The 19,844-nt window shown below is 41.3% G+C and overlaps 3 protein-coding genes across 6 annotated transcripts in view; all 3 read right to left on the bottom strand.

The window, feature by feature from the left end:
• Window positions 1–980, bottom strand: part of LOC115141579 (ubiquitin carboxyl-terminal hydrolase 2-like) — a 30,402-nt gene extending 29,422 nt beyond the window's left edge. Inside the window, exon 1 of the mRNA XM_029680582.2 lies at window positions 739–980. The gene's annotated coding sequence lies outside the window, so the exon portion shown is untranslated. The remainder of the gene's footprint in view (window positions 1–738) is intronic.
• A 1,319-nt stretch (window positions 981–2,299) lies between these two features.
• Window positions 2,300–13,131, bottom strand: LOC115141578 (tubulin-specific chaperone cofactor E-like protein). Of its 2 annotated transcripts, XM_029680579.2 has the most exons (10): window positions 13,031–13,131; window positions 11,448–11,566; window positions 10,946–11,010; window positions 8,759–8,932; window positions 8,409–8,548; window positions 8,027–8,208; window positions 7,489–7,745; window positions 6,998–7,124; window positions 6,154–6,270; window positions 2,300–5,923 (listed from the first exon to the last, which is right to left on the bottom strand). In XM_029680579.2, the coding sequence occupies exons 2-10, from the start codon at window positions 11,450–11,452 to the stop codon at window positions 5,539–5,541; spliced, it is 1,452 nt and encodes a 483-aa protein (XP_029536439.1). In that variant the 5' UTR covers window positions 11,453–11,566; window positions 13,031–13,131; the 3' UTR covers window positions 2,300–5,538. The 2 variants fall into 2 exon arrangements, with proteins under 2 accessions (XP_029536439.1, XP_029536440.1); XM_029680580.2 differs by lacking the exons at window positions 11,448–11,566; window positions 13,031–13,131 and having other exon boundaries at window positions 8,759–8,996; window positions 10,946–10,997.
• A 4,902-nt stretch (window positions 13,132–18,033) lies between these two features.
• LOC115141577 (tumor necrosis factor alpha-induced protein 2-like) overlaps window positions 18,034–19,844 on the bottom strand; it is a 35,752-nt gene continuing 33,941 nt past the window's right edge. For all 3 annotated transcript variants that reach the window (XM_029680576.2, XM_029680577.2, XM_029680575.2), the window contains exon 13: window positions 18,034–19,321. In XM_029680576.2, the coding sequence (XP_029536436.2) occupies window positions 19,039–19,321 (283 nt within the window). In that variant the 3' untranslated portion in view covers window positions 18,034–19,038. The remainder of the gene's footprint in view (window positions 19,322–19,844) is intronic.

Below are 19,844 nucleotides of genomic sequence, written 5' to 3'. Positions count from 1 at the left end.
TTGTAAACCTTCAAGGAATGGAAGTCAGTGAAATGTCCAGTTTCATCAAAAAGTGGAAAAATACTAATTTACACATTGATTATCAACAACTAACCATGGCTAGTTTATATTAAAAATATAAAAATATAAATTATATTTATATTATAACGGGTGTATGACACCATTAGGATACAAACAGGAAGCTATTGTCATAACTTGTGTTAGGACTGTTTTAAGAATGGGGGTAGTTCTTCCGCAATATTACACTGTCCGGTTTGAAATGCATATCACATAATGGATAGTTGAGTGATGAAAACTGAAACCCTGGGCTGATGAGCTACTTTGAGTGCAGGGAAGGGCGTGGGTGTACTGTACGGGGGCACCGTTTATGGACTAACCGCCAATACACTAGGGGCTAGCAGCTCCCCGAGTTTCTATACCGCAGCAGTTGGCTAGAACCACATATCACTACCAGTCCCAGGGCAAGCAAGTTGGCTAGCTAGGCTAGCTAACGTGTTAGCAGAGTGTGCGCGCGAACGAGTCAGAGCGCGGGCGTGTATTTTTTTATTACAAGGGACGGGTTTCTTTTTAGCTAAGCATCTGATTGTGACTCAAGAGCACCGGATTTTAGCTTAGCTGCATTCATACTACGAGATTGAAGCATACACATTTTAGATAAACTATCAGAGTGGCAAGAAATCAACTGTTCCAAGGTTTGCCTGCAGCCACTGGCCAGTGGCCACTGCATTCTTCACTCACCCCCAGCCTGAGATCATCCCGTCTGTTGTCAGTCCGACTGGCAGAGCGTCCCCAAAGTGGCTTCTAGCTGGCCTATCGGCGTCGTTAGACCGCAGTTTTGAATACCGGTATGCTGAACCGATAACATTTGACATAAAATAGCTATCACTGCCTTTGCATTTCAATAGTTTTAGCTGACCAAGTAACAGACCTTTCTCTTTAACTGTGACGTTAGTTCAGCAAATAGCTGTCGTGGATTGGTTTATTCCTGTCCACGAACGTAAAAGCAGAGGACCGCCTCCCTCACGATCACCTTGGCGACGGATGTAAACAGCACACAGAGAAAAATGTTAACATATTAACATGTTAACACATGTTTCCCATGCCAATAAAGCCCTTGAATTGAATTGAATTGAAAAAGACCCCCACGCTAATTCAGGTCCACACACTCACGTTCACATCTGATCTGACATAGCCCACACAACTGCTTGCAAAACCATTTTCTCTTTATCATAAATCCCATTGCGTCCGTGGGGTTCTAGACCCCACTCTGACTCTCTTTTTCTTGCCTTTCCTTGATTGCTGTTCTTGGCCAAGACCACACACGGCTCGGAAAAAATAATCAAGATAAAACTCGACAATCCAGAAGAGGGCAACGTTGTGTCATAATGAGAGCCTGTTACGTCACAACAAAGATTTTCTAGTCTCTGGTCACATAACCACAGACATGTTCATAGATGTCATGGTTACCGATAAGCATAGTGGTTATGACATTTCAAAATGTTAGATTTGGAATTCAGTAATACCACATAATATACACACACAACACCATTAAATATTGAAAAAATGTTTAATGCAAATGTTCAATGACAAACATTGGGCTTGGGCACTGCATCTCAGTGCTAGAGGCATCACTACAGACACTATGGTTCAAATCCAGGCTGTATCACAACCGGCTATGACTGGGAATCCCATAGGGCGTCATTGCAAATAAGAATTTGTTCTTAAGTGACTTACCTAGGTAACATAAAAATAAAAATGAATTAAAATGTGCATGTGTGTCCCTTGGTTATAAATCCTTTAGTTTGTTTCACAGCTACCAAAGCTGATAAGAATAATGTAGTTATTTGCAGTCTAGTTATTCGCACTACAGCGACCAATTGTCTTTTTTGGGGGGAATTTAGGAGGGGGACACAGATAATTCACATAATACAAATCATTAATATAAAATTGTGTCATTGAATGTTTTTTCACCTCTTATCAAAAGAAAGGTTTAGAAGCCAACATAATCTTTAACATTATCAAAGCAGCACCTCTATAAGTCACATGCCCTAAAAAAAATGTGCCACATTTATTTGGATTTACATGGTTGTAATGGATTTGAGCTGAAATGGGGCCATTTTCTTTGTAACTTCCATCAAGGCAATGGAAGCTAAGACAACTGGGACTGGCAACAATACCACAGACAACTTCATAATAAGCCAGCTGTACAAAAAAAAAAGAAAGGAGGCTGATAGCAATGACTGCATCGGTCTTCAACATCTCAGTCAAAGTAACAGTAGAATAATTGAATACTACACTGTAGAAAGAACACCGCTGTTTATTCTTGTATGCATCTTACTCTACACAGGTGACTAATATGGAGTTCAGAGGAATTACATCAATCTGCTCATCTGCCATTTAAATTGCATTCAATCATACAAACTCATACAGCCATCATTGAATGATACATGTTCCATACTTATATTTATGCCACACATATATACCTTTTCTAAACATTTGCATGTACTGTAGTAAACACATTTGGACAGCATTGTTACATCCAGGAGGCAGACAATCAGAAAAGAGTCTCTATACTGGTTGAACTCATGGAACACACATATATCAGGTGTTTAGAATCATGCTAATTTCGATGTAGCTAGCTGCCCGGTTTACCTAGCCTGTAATGTGGCTGAAATTCTCAGATTCTTTTGCCACATTTAAACCATTCCCTTCAATACAACAGTAAGTGGTACATTACTTTACTATCCCTTTCTTCTTCCCACATTTTACACAGTGATGAGAATACACAAGGTTAGGTTGAATAAGCAGAAGGATTCATACCTACAATAGAACAGCAGGAGATATATGTACTGTACCTGAATATTGTGGAGCTGCATAATGGCTTTATAAATAATTTGCGGTTCAGGATAGGCACTAACCCACAACAGCGATAAATATTTGTACTACTCCGGAACAAATAACACATAAATGAAGTATAAAGCATTGGCTATTAAACCCAGACTAAAGTAAGGTGGTGACCTGGAATAGATGCTAAACAAATCCTTTACCCGAAAACATACTGATCATGAAAATAACTAGTGCATCAATTCAGTGTGTGCTGACACTACTAGGGAAAGCATCACACACAAATAAATAAATCAATATTATACATTAAAATGTAATTAAAATGACACATTTCTGCATTTCAAACATGTCAAACTCTAGCAGATGTAAGTTGATAACTTGATTCAGAATCCTGAAATGTGCTATGTTGATGATGATGAAACGGAAATAAAAGGCATCACTGCAGTATGAACTGAATGAACGGGCTCAGATGACTGTCGCATACCATTAGCCTATAGCGGATTCAATTTTCCTTTAATTACTGTACTGTGCCACTCTCAATTCTGTCACACATTGTTAGTAGTAGTGTCCACTGCCTACACTAAAACATTATTTCAGAAATCACGGGAAGCCATTACATCTAGGCATATGACATTATCTAAAAGTACATTGAGCCATGGCTCCAGAATCAGATAAATGTTTTATTCCTTTATATTTGATTAAATCTTTATCCCTTTAGACAGTGCAACTCTCAATATTCACATTAATGCATTAGTGTGCCTGCCAGTGGGTGGGGTTATATCCTGCCTGGTTGGCTCTGTCCGGGGGTATAGTCGGACAGGGCCACAGTGTCTCCCGACCCCTCATGTCTCGGCCTCCAGTAATTATGCTGCAATAGTTTATGTGTCTGGGGGCTAGGGTCAGTCTGTTATATCTGGAGTATTTCTCCTGTCTTATCTGGTGTCCTGTGTTAATTGAAGTCTGCTCTCTCTAATTCTCTCTCTCTTTTTCTCTCTCGGAGGACCTGAGCCCTAAGACCATGCCTCAGGACTACCTGGCCTGAAGACCCCTTGCTGTCTCCTAGCCACCGTGCTTCTACATCTGCATTGCCTGCTGTTTGGGGTCTTAGGCTGGGTTTCTGTATAGCACTTAGTGACATCGGCTGATGTAAAAAGGGCTTTATAAATACATTTGATTGATTGATTGCCAGTGCATACTGACTACATTAAAACATGGGTTCACTAACCAAGAGAAGCTGTCTAGAGTAAACCAGGTAGCCATCTAAGCGACATAGAAATATTATGCCTACCAAAAATAACGGACCCTTACTGCTTATTACAATGTTTTAATGACTAAATAAATACAACAAGCGGTATGAAATATGCTGCTATTGTCTAGTTTCCAATCTTTAGAGAGATCTAGCTCTACTAAGCGCATCTTCCAATACTTTACTGTCTTCCAAATCAGACAATGACATAATACAACAAATGATGTCAATTAAGATCCAACAGGGAAACAAACAGCCTGTAAATTGGGATTTAAAGTGGCGGTGTCCCTTAGCTGTGAAGTACCAAGCAATGCCTTAGTTCTACTGTCCCAGACAACCGCTACTGACATAGTGACCTTTGCCCTCACAATGACAGAAAATAACACCAAGCATGAGCCTCTTCACACACAAGGAAAATGCATCAACAATGCAATGAACAGTACACAGAGTTCATACAAATCTTTGGTGAACACACAAAGCCTCTGTCTGCAATAGACCTGAGATACTTTGGCTCTGGCACAGAAGCAAATGTGTCAATAGGTGTTCAAACGTAATTTAGGCTTAACATGTACGGACGGTCCCAGACAGTGGAAGGATCCACACAAACTACATAAAAACACACTTAGGAAAGAACAGTCTCATGCAGCACTCTATGGTACATCAATGATTTCAGTCAGAGGCATCAATATCCTATAAACACTACGATACAACTGGCCAAAGGAAAGACCATTTAAAAGCTCAACACGATTTGAGTTTGAATATCAAGTATCCTCCAAAAATACTAATCTTACTGAATTCAACGTAGGAGAACTAAACCTAACTTAGAATAACCCATCAAAAACTATGGCTCGGTCTTGTGAGGAAGTGGAATGACACGACGCGATGAATACTTCCGTTAGCTACAGTACAATCAACCTAGTACACTCAAAACAGAGTCTGTGGCACAGCAGTATACCATATCCTTTCATCAACATCCTCTGCACACCACAGGGTATGCAAATGGGAGATTGTCTTAAAGATAAAAGATACTGTGGTTGTACTCTGCAATATCTCCTGTGCTCCTTCCCCAAAAGATAGCCTTTTTAGGAGTCAAGGGCAGAGGCGTTACACCAAGACAAAGAGGGGACTCAGTCACACATAATACACACACCTTTCGAGGGCAGCATACAAGACACATTTTTTCGGATTAATTGGTGTGTGTGTGCATGTGTGGTGCTGTGAGGTGAAACGCAAGCCAGTCAGAATCAGAGTCAGAGTCGCTGTTATTCCTGATAGTGTGTCCCACACTGAATGTAAAACATAGGATGGGCGTAAGGAGGGGTGCAGGGAGTTCTTCAGACAAGATTAGGATGGGGAAGGGTATGAGCATAGAAATATAATTACTAGAACTGCATTACCCATTCAAGTCAATGTGCCATGATAGGTGAACCGTTCTAGTTATTCTACTTCTATGGCGGGGGAGTTAAGGTTTTGGAGTTAAGGTTTGATAGTGGTTTGGCAGCGGTGGTAGTCCCCCGGCCAGCCTTAGGCACCACCAGGAGTTCGTCCCCGTCCTGGATACTGTAGGAGTGGAGGGCTCTGGTGTGGTACTTCATCTCCTCCGGCCCAAAGACACACTCCTTGTCGATGTAGTAAAGACGCATCTGATTGGCCGACAGCTGCACCACTGTCCTCAGCTGTTTCTTCAGCTCGGCCACAGTCTGGTCCAGGCGGATACTCACCTCCTCCACTTTGTCCTCGCAGTGCACCTCCACCTTGGCGTGGCAGCGGGGTCGAAGGTCGATCTCAGCCAAGGGTTCCAGCTTCCCGTATTTGGTCACCAGGCAGTGATACCTAGGACGGCAGGTAAAAACGGGTTTAGCAACACACAAACACACTACATTTACATCATGGTGAGGTTATTGTAATTATTTTTAATGAATGAGAAGATTCGATTTTTAATGTACACATTTTAATAGGCACCCGATACTACAATTAAGCCAGTTAAGTATGTGCCAAATCCTTTTGAATGGATATATGCAGTCTCACTGGATCAGTGAAAGGAGAAGCACAGTGTTGTACACCTGTAAGGTAGCTCCTCCTCTGGGTAGTCGACATGGTAACGAATGAAGAACCTCTCCGAGTCCTCTCTCTCCCCGTCCGTCACCACACTGCCATTGAGCGATGATACAGAGGGCAGGCTGCGAGGATGAAGGTTGAGCTTTTCACTATCTAGATATATGGCAGTGTTGAAGTATTGTGTGTGTGTCTGTGTTAATGTAATGTCACAGTGAGTATGTTTACAGGCACAGTAATAATTTGATATTAAACTGATTATGGCAGTAGGAAGATTATGCAATAGTCATGTAAACACCTCACTCTGCTTATCATAATTGGCGTACGGTCAAAATTGAAGTCAGCACACGCCGATTAAAACACCTGGTTTTCTGAATAATCTTTCAAATTATTAGGACATGTAAACACCTTAATCTGTGTTCCAGCGCTGTATTTGATCTGTGTATGTGCCGACACCAGCCGAGCGAGTCTCCCTCTTTAGCGCGAGTGAAGTGAGTTCGGAACAACTGAATGTATCCGTCTTAGAAGTCGTTTTCACAGACAAACTTTCTAATGTCCGAACTCTGAAAGAAAACTGCTTAACCAAAAATAACAAGGTGGTTGTGGTAGAATGTTTATTTTAATTGGCAAAAAAAAAATCGCCATCAGGTAACCTGTGTCCTTGTAAACAGGGTTGTTAGGGAAATTGTTCTTCTTGCAAAGCATGTAAACGTTTTAATCAAACTACTACATTAAATCGCATTATTGTGTGCATGCAACCGCACTCAGTGAAAAATGAGATCTTTCAACTCATTTGTGTGTTGAGGTCTGTGTGGTTGCCTCACTCACCCAGTAGCTCCCAGAGAAACTTACTGTGATACCATGAGGCTCCGACGCTCTGTGTTGGTATAGGTCTGCAGTAAGGGAATCCCCTGCAGCCTCACATCTTCCAGTTTAGGAAACTGGTTCAGCTTCTCTATGTCCTCCCATCGGTTAAGACCTGGCACACACAGAGACGCATAGCAGACCGCACACCCACACACACCTTATTAGTCAATGAGATTAAAACTCATAACTTCCATAAGCAGTCAAAAAGAAGGATCTTTACATTTGTGCCCTGGCTCTGACACAAACGGTTGAGATAACTGATGGTCAAAGAGGATGGTGGGAATGGGAGAAGAGGGGGATAGATAGATAGACAGACAGACAGACAGACAGACAGACAGACAGACAGACAGACAGAGACCGACCGACCGAACCAAGTAGAGGGGAGTGTTAGCGATAAGGATGTTGGGTGCACTTAAAATATCCAAGGACAGTTGCCAGTGAAGGACACAACCCCAATACTCTGCTCTGGTTGATACCTGAGTTGTGCAGATTGATGCTGCGTAGGTTGGGGAAGAGGCGCCGCAGCATGTCTTCGGAGTCCTGAATGGAGCTCAGGTTACAGTTGGACATGACCAGAGTTTCCAGGCCGGGGAACATGGGCCCAATCTTGCGCACCTCGGCCCAGTCCTGCAGGTTGTTGTCAGTGATGTGCAGCAGGCGCAGTGTGGGGCAGGGCACAGTAGAGGCTGACACGGTGGTGTACTCATTAAGGCACAGGAACAGCTCTTCCAGCCTGGCGGGCAAAGCAGGGAGCAACACAGACCATTATATATAGACCATTAACTTGTCTTAATGCTTCTACTGTAATGTACTGTTGGCTGCCTGCAACCTGGACCTCATGACAGATAACCACTCACTACTCTCTCCAGTCCACAATACTCGAGAAAGACACAAAATCCCTCTCGCTGACTTAGGAAAACAACATTTTCCGTCTTGAGAAGTGAACAATCAGAAGTTGCCTTTGCTAAATAAAAAAGGTGTTTAAAAGCAGTGTAGCATCAAGGTTGATCTTACTCAGGCATCTCCCGTGTTAGTACGAGCACCGTGTTCCAGGACACTTGAGTGTTGTTGAGGACCAGGCGTCGGACTCGGGCAAAGGCCTTAGCACCGCTAGGCTCCAAGACAACCTCACTTAGCGGGTTGGAGCTCAGGTTGAGGAAGTCCAGGTTGGGGATGTTTGACACAATCTTACTGATCTGAAAGGAGTGGCTTCATACTTAGTGTGACGTCCTCAATATAATTATTCACACATGTAACTATCTACAAGGATATGGGTGAGATTGCATACTGGTAGAGGAATTAATGTACAAAGTTACTATAAAATGTACCCAATTCTTATACTAAATGTACTCAATGTTTCCCATCTTGACAGAGTACCCTAGTTGAGCCCACCCACCTCATGCCAGTCCTGGAGCTTGTTCTGGGACAGGTCGAGCTCCATCACGTGGGCACAGAAGGCTGCGATCTCTCTCTGCTCTCCCGCATGGCTGATTCCACAGCCAGCCAGGACGAGCACACTGGGAAGGTTCAAACGATCTATATATATATATATATATATATAAAGAGAGAGAGAGAGAGCAGAATGACTTGAGTAAACCTGGCCTCTCTCTACCATCGCTCAATCATCATAATCCTCATCTTAACTGAGCTGCTGAAGAGGAAGGAACCTACTCAGGGATGCCAATGGCGTTTTTAAAACAGGGTTCAATGGGTAAAACTGTGGATGGATCATGTTGAAGTCCTCACCTTTCATGGGCGAGCCCTGTGGGAGAGTTGGCACTACCACCACGCCCATGCCGGGCCATCGGCGGTACGGGAAGTTCTCCGGGCTGTACTTCTCGCTGAGAACCTGCATGAAGGTGCGGCCCTCCTCCTCGGGTGGATCCACGGCCCCGCTGTCCCACATCCCCTCTGGGTCGGCTGGGACGCCGAAGTGGTAAAAGAGCCAAACACTCATAGAGGTTAGCTTGGCAGGGTCAGCTGGCTGAGACAATAGTGGAAGTCATTCACCTTCACACTCACGTCCAATCACTTGGAGGGGCTCGCCCATCACTAACACTAGCCTAACCTGTTTCACCTTCTAAACAGCTATACAATACATACCAGTCTTCACTGAAAAGTAGGCTATTCACATATGACAAATTCTATTTTCATCTACAGTATTTCAATCAGGCTTGTTAACAGTTACTCTTTCACATGGTCATTCAGTTGATGCTGCTTGATATAAATACCTTGGAGACCAAACAGACAGACCATAATAATACATTCAGTCGTCTGTCCTGAAGTCCTTATCAGTAAAACACAGGGAGACTTTCCCATAAAGCCCTCTGAACGCCTGAGAAAAGGGCGGGGCCTATAATCGGTGATTCTCAAACTGTTTGTCTGGATTATGTTGTCGAAACCAAAAACAAATGAATTGAAAAAGTGGATAGACTTCTGCTCTTTGGACATAATATTTAATGTTTAACCAATTTAGGAAAGATTAAGAAACCAGCACACTTGCTCTTGATAGTATTCAGTGATCTTTAATAAGCTTTACGTATCGGGCCTCACGGCCTTCCTCAAATGAATGACATTACTACGCGCTCCACCACCTTTGTTATCTACATGATTAAATGTCCATGTGGGCTGTGCTATGTAGGAAAAACCTCTCGTTCTCTCAAACAGAGAATCTGTGAACACAAATGTTCAATCAGGAGAAACGACAGGGATTATCCAGTCGCAGTACATTTTGTGGCATAGAGAAAGTTAAAGGTCTTAATGATGAAATGCCTACGTATGTTATGTTGTAAATGTCAACATGAATTATGCCCCTATTTCAGATGACTCTGACGTTTTTCTTGCGCTGTACCCATTGATTTATGAAAACTTGCTTGGTAGGTCGATGTCCTCATTGTGGTTTTACAGAGGTGTTTAATACGTCTTATTTACACACTTTATTCTAATATTTATGAAATGCATATTGTTATATTTGGTAGCACTTATTTGTTTTCCCTCGACTTCAACCCCATTCGATGAGTGGAACGGATGTGGGCGGGGCTAGGTCTACATAAGGGTGCAATTCTTTTTTTTTTAACTCACAAAAGTTCTGACGAAGGCCGTGAGGCCGATACGTAAAGCGTATTAAAGAGCAGGGACACTAGCAAGAACTGTTTGCGGGCTTCTTCTTTTTTTTCTCATTTTATTCAACTGTACCCATGCACCTGCAAAGAAAAAAATGGCTCAGATGTGCGAGTGCCTTTTGAATGTTTAACCAACTGAACAGGCAAAGTTTGACACAATCCGGAGACACTGATGACATTATCTGGTGTGCATCAGGTGATTTTAAACAACTATGAGCAGGCAAGCGTTAGTAGTGTTTGACAACAAAACAAAGAAACCCATCCTTTTCAAATATGTTGATATTGGGATGGTGCTGGAGATGATGAATGAGGTCGTTATAAGTGGTGAAATTTCTCTTTCGATATTCAACTGTGAAAAAACACATTTTTGAACGCCTTGCAGGTTGCCCTAGATAAACCACCATCTGCTGCTGGCTATATAAATAATGTATACGTTTTACTGAAATGAAAGTAATAGTATCATTTAAGTCATTTAGCAGACGCTCTTATCCAGAGCGACTTACAATTAAGTAAGTAAAAATTTTTTTTTTTTAAAGTAAAAAAGTATCATATTAAAGTACTTCACCAGAACGTGTAGGTCACAGTAAACAGGGGGATATGGCCTATATTTGTTATATTACGACAACAATAAAAGGAAATGATACATTACAGTATCCATAATATCCTTCTACTTATCATTGTACAAAAGTGACACGTTACTATTAGGTTATTGACTAATATGAGCAAAATTATTTCATTAACATATATGAGTGTGAGGAAAATCATAGGTCATATAAAGTACAATGATACTACAGTAACAAGAGTGTCTTACCTCCAGCAATGTTCCTCTCCACCAGTCCACTATCACAGCTCATTGTGGGTTTCTGCAGAGAAGGTCTGTCAGAAGGACACAGTTTTTGGAATTGAGGGACATTCATGTGCTGGTGGGACGGATTTGCAAGTAACACCAGTATAAAAGGAAGTACAAATCTCTTCTTCGAACAGTGTGCAATAACTCAATTTGATCTTGCACTCTTTGCAAACAATGCCATTTTTTGAAATCTACAAAACATAGTGCACTCTGTTTACAATAGATTGTAGTTTTGGGAACAGAAAACTGTATTGAGGTCGGGCTGCAGAATTTCGGCCCAGTTCCATCTCGCTCCATACTCTCCCACTGCCGGCCATTGACCTTCCTCTCCTCACTAAACTATTTATACATATGATGAAACATCTGGCTTCTTGTTCTATCTGTGATGGCGCTGGCTGTGTGCTCACAGATGCCATAATGGGACATTTATAAAGATGCTATCTCTATAATTCTCAATGCTTACTCCATAGTGGCTGGCTGGGCAGGGGAAGAGAGGCTGAGCCCTCCTCCTTCAGACTTCTCTCCAGTGAGGGGCTGCTAGGTGAACAGGAGGGACACGCAGGCACCACGTGAGAGTAGACACTGGAATCAAAACAAACCATATGCAGTTATGCATGCTATTCAAATGACCTTAAAGAAATCTACATAAATATGTTTGTATTGTGGACTTGTTAAAGCATAACTTTGAGGGGCAGGTAAAATAAATATCAGCATGGAAATGAATTTCGATTGTAAATAGGCCTAGGTCTACTCATTATATTCGTTTGACTAGGCTATAGCCCAGTGCAGGGACGTTCAACTAGATTCAGCCGTGGGCTGATTTATTCTTGAGCAGATGGTCAGGGGACCGGAAACACCATTACAAATCATTTGTAGGCTGCAAATTGACCGCAAGAAGCCCAAACAGATATAATATTTGACTAAAACATAATACTTTCAAACCTTGCTTACATTTTTATATGATCACTTATACTATATCTCTCTATTATGCGTGAGAATACTTTGGAACCGATATCCTAAATTAAAATCACTTGGCGCTGATAATCCGGTGTTTTCAGTCTTTTATGTCCGACATTTAAAACATTTTTGGACATTTTGCTCAGAAAACTTGGGGGGGGGGGTCAAATAACAAAATCACCTGCGGGACCCAAGTTGGGGAACTCTGGCTAAGTTATGTCCCCGACGTTGTATTATGTTTTGTGAATAGCTTGGCTCTGAAGAACATCAATAGGCACATAAACTGACCATAATATGGTGCTGTTAACTTCAGAATAGAAGGAATAAAAGGACCAAATGAAATATGTTTTTTTCCTGAGGTTCAAATATGGTCATGAGATTGTGCGAATAATTAGCCTGGTTCATATCTGTTTGTGCTATTGCTAATTACATTTCTGTCAATGTCATGCCAAACATTGTTTGTGTAATCCATGCCAAATCCTTGTCACAGCTATCTAGCTAATTTACAGGTCAGATATTGCTCAAATTAAGTATTTGATATACTAGCTAGTGCTCCAGTACAGCAAATGCACATAATGGGTAATTTACTGCAGAGAGCTAACGTTAGCTAAAAATATGGCAATCATATCAGGGACAATTACGTGCAGATCAAACCAATCATGAAAAAGAACACAAAACAATAAAAACAGTGAACGGACAACGCTACGCTGGAAAAATAAATATGTCAAGCATGACATATTTACGTATTTTATAGGATAAACCTAGAGGCTGATTACAACGTGATTTCATAAACATTACACGTAAACATTCTGTACAATTTGACTGTAGCTTTCAGCTGCTAGTTATCTGCAGGATCAGTGGTTTGCTAGCTTGCAATGTATTACGATTACACTAGTACGATTAGCTAGCTAGATGGTCTACGAATGGTCAGAGATTGGTCCAGACTCCACAGTCAGCATCATTGAACGACCCATGCAAAGACAATGCATCAACATGACGCAACTACTATTGTCATAATACGATTGCATTAGCTAGATATAATCTAAAGTAATATATATACATTTCATATTTTCGCATTTCCAAACTCACCTTTATTGATCTGTTCTGTGTAAATGTATTGTTGTTGATCAAGCTGTCATTGCCACTCTATCATCCCGGAAATGACGTATATTTATGAAACGTCTGCATATTTTCCCGATATCCTGCATGCGCAGCTTTGTATAGTATACAATACAATAATTTGTAATAATAACCCCTTTACAATCATATGTAATGCTACAATAGCTGACATGACTGGTAATGATGCGAAAGGTTTGAAAATCAGTTTGCTGACTAAATATGTTGCACATCGATATCTCTGCTAAAACGTTTTCAGGGATATACTTCCTGCCCCTCTTGCTGTTGCATACAAATACAAATGATGAATTAAATTGGATGACATTGACTGAAGGAGTGGTGGGCAAAACCGAGTACATCCACTTGTACATGACAAGTGTCACTGAAATTCCCATGACTGTACGTCACTTTAATACCATGTCCTGCAGCGTCCTCTCCTGGCAGAGAAGCTTGTTGTTTTGGTTCAATTTGAAGAGGTGCTGTCCCCGCTGGGAAACTACTGTCACTGTGCTGGCGCCCTCTACTGAACATCCCAGCCTGGTCTCATACGAAATCAAACCAAATAAAATTGTATTGGTCACATACACATGTTTAGCAGATGTTATTGCGGGTTTAGCGAAATTATTTTGTTTCTAGCTCTGACAGTGCAGTAAAATCTAACAAATAATATCTAACAAGTTCACAACAATACCCATAATACACACAAATCTAAAGTAAAGGAATGGAATTAAGAATATATAAATATTTGGATGAGCAATGTCAGAGTGGCATTGACTTAAATACAGTAGAATATAATATAGTATATACATATGAGACAAGTAATGCAAAATATGTAAACATTATTAAAGTCACTAGTGTTCCATTATTAAAGTGGCCAGTGATGTCAAGTCTCTTTATATAGGGCAGCAGCCTCTAAGGTGCTAGTGATGGCTATTTAAGTCTGATGGCCTAGAGATAGAAGCTGTTTTTCAGTCTCTCGTCCCAGCTTTGATGTGACTGCACTGACCTTGCCTTCTGGATGATAGTGGGGTGAACAGGCAGTGGCTCGGATAGTTGTTGTCCTTGATCATGTTTTTGGCCTTCCTGTGACATCGGGTGCTGTAGTTGTCCTGGAGGGCAGGTAGTTTGCCCCCGGTGATGCGTTGGGAAGACCGCACCACACTCTGGAGAGCCCTGCGGTTGCGGGTGGTGCAGTTTCTGTACCAGGCAGTGATAGAGCCCGACAGGATGCTCTCAATTGTGCATTTGTAAAAGTTTGTGAGGGTTTCAGGTGGCAAGCCACATTTCTTTAGCCTCCTGAGGTTGAAAAGGCTCTGTTGAGCCTTCTTCACCACACTGCCTGTGTGGGCAGACCATTTCAGTTTGTCAGTAATGTGTACGCAAAGGAACTTGAAGCTTTCCACCTTCTCCCCTGCGGTCCCGTCGATATGGATAGGGACGTAACATAGTAAACGTAAATCCGAGACACTCAAATTAGTATGATTCTTTTCATATAGTATGTTACCTTTGGTATGGTTACATAAGATAAAAGTTGACTTAAGGCAGAAATTAAAGGAGGGTGGTTGGTCGGGGTGTCAGGTAGCCTAGAGCATTAGATCAAAGTTGGATCAGTTAACCCACTGTTCCTAGGCCATCATTGTAAATAAGAACGTGTTCTTAACTGACTTGCCTAGTTAAATAAAGGTTAAATAAAATAATTAAATAGATGTATAACGTGAATGCCTAGCAATCCAAAGGTTGCATCTTCAAATCTCATCACAGACAATTTTAGCTAATTAGCAACTTAACAAATACTTCCTACTTTTATTTACTTTGCAACTAGTTAGTATGTTAGCTAATCCTTCCACTAACTCTAACCACAGATAGAATAATGAGACATTATTATATTTCAAGGCCTACCTTCAAACTCAGTGCCTCTTTGCTTGACATCATGGGAAAATCCAAGACCTAAGCTGAGCCAAGACTTCAGAAAAAAAATTGTCGACATCCACAAGTCTGGTTCATCCTTGGTAGCATTTTCCAAATGCCTGAAGATACCACGTTAATCTGTATAACCAATAGTATGCAAGTATAAACACCATGGGACCACGCAGCCGTCATACCGCTCAGGAAGGAGACGCGTTCTGTCTCCTAGAGATGAACGTACTTTGGTGCGAAAAGTGCAAATCAATCCCAGAACAACAGTAACGGACCTTGTGAAGATGCTGGAAGAAACAGGTCCAAAAGTATCTATATCCACAGTAAAACGAGTCCTATATCGTCATAACCTGAAAGGCAGCTCAGCAAGGAAGAAGCCACTGCTCCAAATGGCCATAAAAATGCCAGACTACGGTTTGCAACTGCACATGGGGACAAAGATTGTGCTTTTTGGGGAAATGTCCCCTGGTCTGATGAAACCAAAATAGAACTGTTTGGCCATAATTATCATTATGTTTGGAGGAAAAAGAGGGAGGCTTGCGAGCCGAAGAACACCATCCCAACCGTGAAGCACGGGGGTGGCAGCATCATGTTGTGGCGGTGCTTTGCAGGAGAGATTGGTGCAGGAGGGACTGGTGCACTTCACAAAATAGATGGCTACATGAGGAAGGAAAATTGTGTGGATATATTGAAGCAACATCTCAAGACATCAGTCAGGAAGTTGAAGCTTGGTCGCAAATGGGTCTTCCAAATAGACAATGTCCCCAAGCATACTTCCAAAGTTGTGGCAAAATGGCTTAAGGACAACAAAGTCAAGGTATTGGAGTGGCCATCACAAAGAGCTGACATCAATCCTATAGAAAATTTGTGGGCAGAACTGAAAAAGTGTGTGTGAGCAAGGAGGCTTACAAACCTGACTCAGTTACACCAGCTCTGTCAGGAGGAATGGGCCAAAATTCACCCAACTTATTGTGGGAAGCTTGTCGAAGGCTACCTGAAACGTTTGACCCAAGTTAACCAATTTAAAGGCAATGCTACCAAATACTAATTGAGTGAATGTAAACTTCTGACCCACTGGGAATGTGAAATAAATCATTCTCTCTACTATTATTCTGACATTTCACATTCTTAAAATAAAGTGGTGATCCTAACTTACCTAAAACAGGGAATTTTTACTAGGATTAAATGTCAGGAATTGTGAAAAACGGAGTTGAAATGTATTTGGCTAAGGTGTATGTAAACTTCCCACTTCAACTGTATACACTACCTTTCAAAAGTTTGGCGTCATTTAGAAACGTCCTTGTTTTTGAAAGAAAAGCACATTTTTTTGTCCATTAAAATAACATCAAATTGATCAAAAATACAGTGTAGACGTTGTTAATGTTGTACATGTTTTATGGAATATCTACATAGGCGTACAGAGGCCCATTATCAGCAACCATCACTCCTGTCTTCCAATTGCACGTTGTGTTAGCTAATCCAAGTTGATCATTTTAAAAGGCTAATTGATCATTAGAAACCCGTTTTGCAATTATGTTAGCACAGCTGAAAACTGTTGTTCTGATTAAAGAAGCAATAAAACTGGTCTTCTTTAGACTAGTTGAGTATCTGGTGCATCAGCATTTGTGGGTTCGATTACAGGCTCAAAATGGCCAGAAACAAAGAACTTTCATCTGAAACCGGTCAGTCTATTCTTGTTCTGAAAAATGAAGGCTATTCCATGCGAGAAATTGCCAAGAAACTGAAGATAGAAGACCAGCATCCCAGAGTCGCCTCTTCACTGTTGACATTGAGACTGGTGTTTTGTGGGTACTACTTAATGAAGCTGCCAGTTGAGGACTTGTGAGGCGTCTGTTTCTCAAACTAGACACTGTAATGTACTTGTAATCTTGCTCAGTTGTGCACCGGGGCCTTCCACTCCTCTTTCTATTCTGGTTAGAGACAGTTTGCGCTGTTCTGTGAAGGGAGTAGTACACAGCGTTGTACGAGATCTTCAGTTTCTTGGCAATTTCTCGCATGGAATAAATAGCCTTCATTTCTCAGACTCTTATGGTTGTTGTTTTTGTTGTTGTGGTAAATTACTGTTATCTTACATGAAAGTGTAAAAGAAAAGATTATTGGGAAAAAACGACTACAGGAAGTTTTCCCACTGAGTGGTGTACATTTGGCTCAACTAAACATATTAGTTTTCAACCTAGTTGGACAACAGCAAAACTCTGTTTACTGAAAAATAAGCTTCTCTGTAAGCATTATTAGAAGTCCTATACTCCTGAACTGAACCAATCACTTTTTCCACATTGCCCAAATACACAACCTACCCACATGCACCCGCCCTGCTGTTTTCCTTCAGAAACCAAGCTTGAGTCTCGTCTCTCTAACATCCCTGAGTAATGAGAGAGGGACTCTTTGCCAAGACGCTTTGGGTGGAAAACAAAACAGAAAGAAATAGCATTGTAAAACAGAAATAGATGTAGACCTACACACAACAGTTGTGCTGTAGCTTTGTGACCCTGTAGTTAGGGGCCAGAAAACAGCCACTCCATCCAGACAGCGCATGGTAAGATCTGTTTGTGAACTTTGTTTTCCATTCAGGTTGGTTACCAAGGAGTTGTCACCTCAGCTCTGTCACAGAAAATGTTACATGATTGGTTTAATCCTCTCTCATCAATTAATTAAAGGAAAGTTAACAACAGGCCCTTCAAAACACAGAGATGATTTGGGAGTGAGGTCCCATCAATCTCCCATCGTTAATGGTAATTTAAAACAAAGCCAAAATATTTTATCTGTTGTCATTTATTCTCATTTAATTAGATGATTTATGTACGATTTCAAAGCAGATAGATTATTACATCCAGCTGTTTAATTATGGAAAACCAGGTGAACAGATGAAACGTTTTAAATCAGTGTGTGACCAAAAAACAGTTGAAGTTTCAGTCCAAAATGTCTGCTTGTTGATTAAAAAAAAAAAAAAGAAAATGCAGATTTTTTATTTTTTATTAAAAAGTGCAAGTATCAGTCAAATTATCTGAGGATTAAAATATTTGTTATCAACAATCATGAAGAATAGTAATTATTCATTGTTTAATTTACATAGGTAAAAGTACACATCTGAAAATAATCTTTATCTTCATCTTCAATGATGGCTGTCGAATTATTTTGGTCAGGGTCTCAGCATTTGACAAAACCCGGAGAAAACACAAGCTTGGAATGATCATACATTAATTAGACTGGGATTTACAGTTTGACATTGATTACAAGCAGCCATAATAAATAAATTCATTGGTTGGTACATAAATAGGCAGTTATGATTTCATCCACTCACACAGGCTTCAATCATCTCTTGAGTTGCTCAAAATACATTACCCCATATACTGTATATCACAAAATGAAAATAAACTATGAATCATTATTTTAAATACAATGAAAATCACCACTGAGATGACAGATAATAAAAATGGTGTAGTACCTTAGATCGAGCTTTTATCATGTGCAACTACAAAACGGACTCCAACCTTACCCATATCAATGTCAGCACATTATGGGATTGTGCGTGACATTTTGATTTATTCCAAACAGTGCTCTTGATCAGTAGAACTGATTTAAACCATAGTTCCTATCTAACCCTCATAGTCACCTAGGTGCAGTATTAAGAATCTTGTCCAATAGGTTGCTTGTGTCTCTTTCCACTGCCCTTTGTCAAAAGGAGTCAATACCAACAACCCACAGGGATTCAAGTCCAAAAGTCCTCTTAAATGGGTATTTTAATATTTTTCTCCATATGGTTGCACTTATGAAAGCTCTTTCCCAGTCTTGCAAGGACTAGGCATATCGCTCACAATGGAAACAGTCATCATACTTTCTTTACCAAGGTGGCTGTGAAGGGTGAAAGGTCACAACATGGCTATTCTTTCCTTGTGTTGTTCCACTTCCTCAATGTGTTGTGCGGTCCGGCCCTGGTATCGGCACCACGTGCAGAACTTGACAACGAGCTCCATTGTGACTTGCTGTTGAGCTGCTGTCTGTCTGCTTGAGTCATCAGAACGTTTCCAGAGCAGTTAGTGCCGTTAGAGCATGTCGTCGTACGCCTCTCTGACCGGGGCTCGCTTGGTACTCCGCCGTCTCAGTCTGGAGAAGCAGGAGGAGGCGGTGAGGGCGATACGGCTCAGGCCCAAGTTCAGGCAGTGCACCTCGGATGTGACGGGCACCTCGGAGAAGAGGGCGCGGTCGCGAGACAGCCGTGTCAGGGTGTCACTGTTCTCAATGTCCTTCACGATGTTCAGGATCTCCTGGCGCTCCGTCTGCCGAGTCATCCCACGGATGTTCAAGATGGCCGACACATGTTTCTTCCTGCAAACAGAGGAGGAGAAAGAGGGCTTAGTCTAGTTCACACTAATACAAATCGACATGGATGTCGGGGCGGAAGGTTGCAAGTTCAAATCTCCGAGCTGACAAGGTACAAATCTGTCGTTCTGCCCCTGAACAGGCAGTTAACCCACTGTTCCTAGGCCGTCATTGTAAATAAGAATTTGTTCTTAACTGACTTGCCTGGTTAAATAAAGGTTAAAAAAATAAAAATAAAAATATAGGCCACATAAAGCCTTGAGTTGAGTTGAGTTGAGTTGAAAAGAGTGTATCTTGCATCACTGCAATGGCAGAGTGAACCATCACAAGGACATGATATGGGTAGGAATAAAGAGAATCATCAAAATATTGAGAAGGCAGTCAGCCCTGAGGCAAGTCACAAAGGAACATGGGAAGTTAGACAAAATAGTTAGTTAGAGAACGTTCCCAAATGGTTCTGTCACACCCTTACATACAAACACAATTAGTAAAACATCTGTCCCTGTTTTAGGGTGCCTGACTGGCCTCC

The sequence above is a fragment of the Oncorhynchus nerka genome, linkage group LG14, assembly GCF_034236695.1.
Source record: "Oncorhynchus nerka isolate Pitt River linkage group LG14, Oner_Uvic_2.0, whole genome shotgun sequence".
In the NCBI taxonomy this organism is placed as follows: Eukaryota; Metazoa; Chordata; class Actinopteri; order Salmoniformes; family Salmonidae; genus Oncorhynchus; species Oncorhynchus nerka.
The sequence above is the reverse complement of the archived record's forward strand: the minus strand, read 5'-3'. Positions and strand labels throughout refer to the sequence as shown.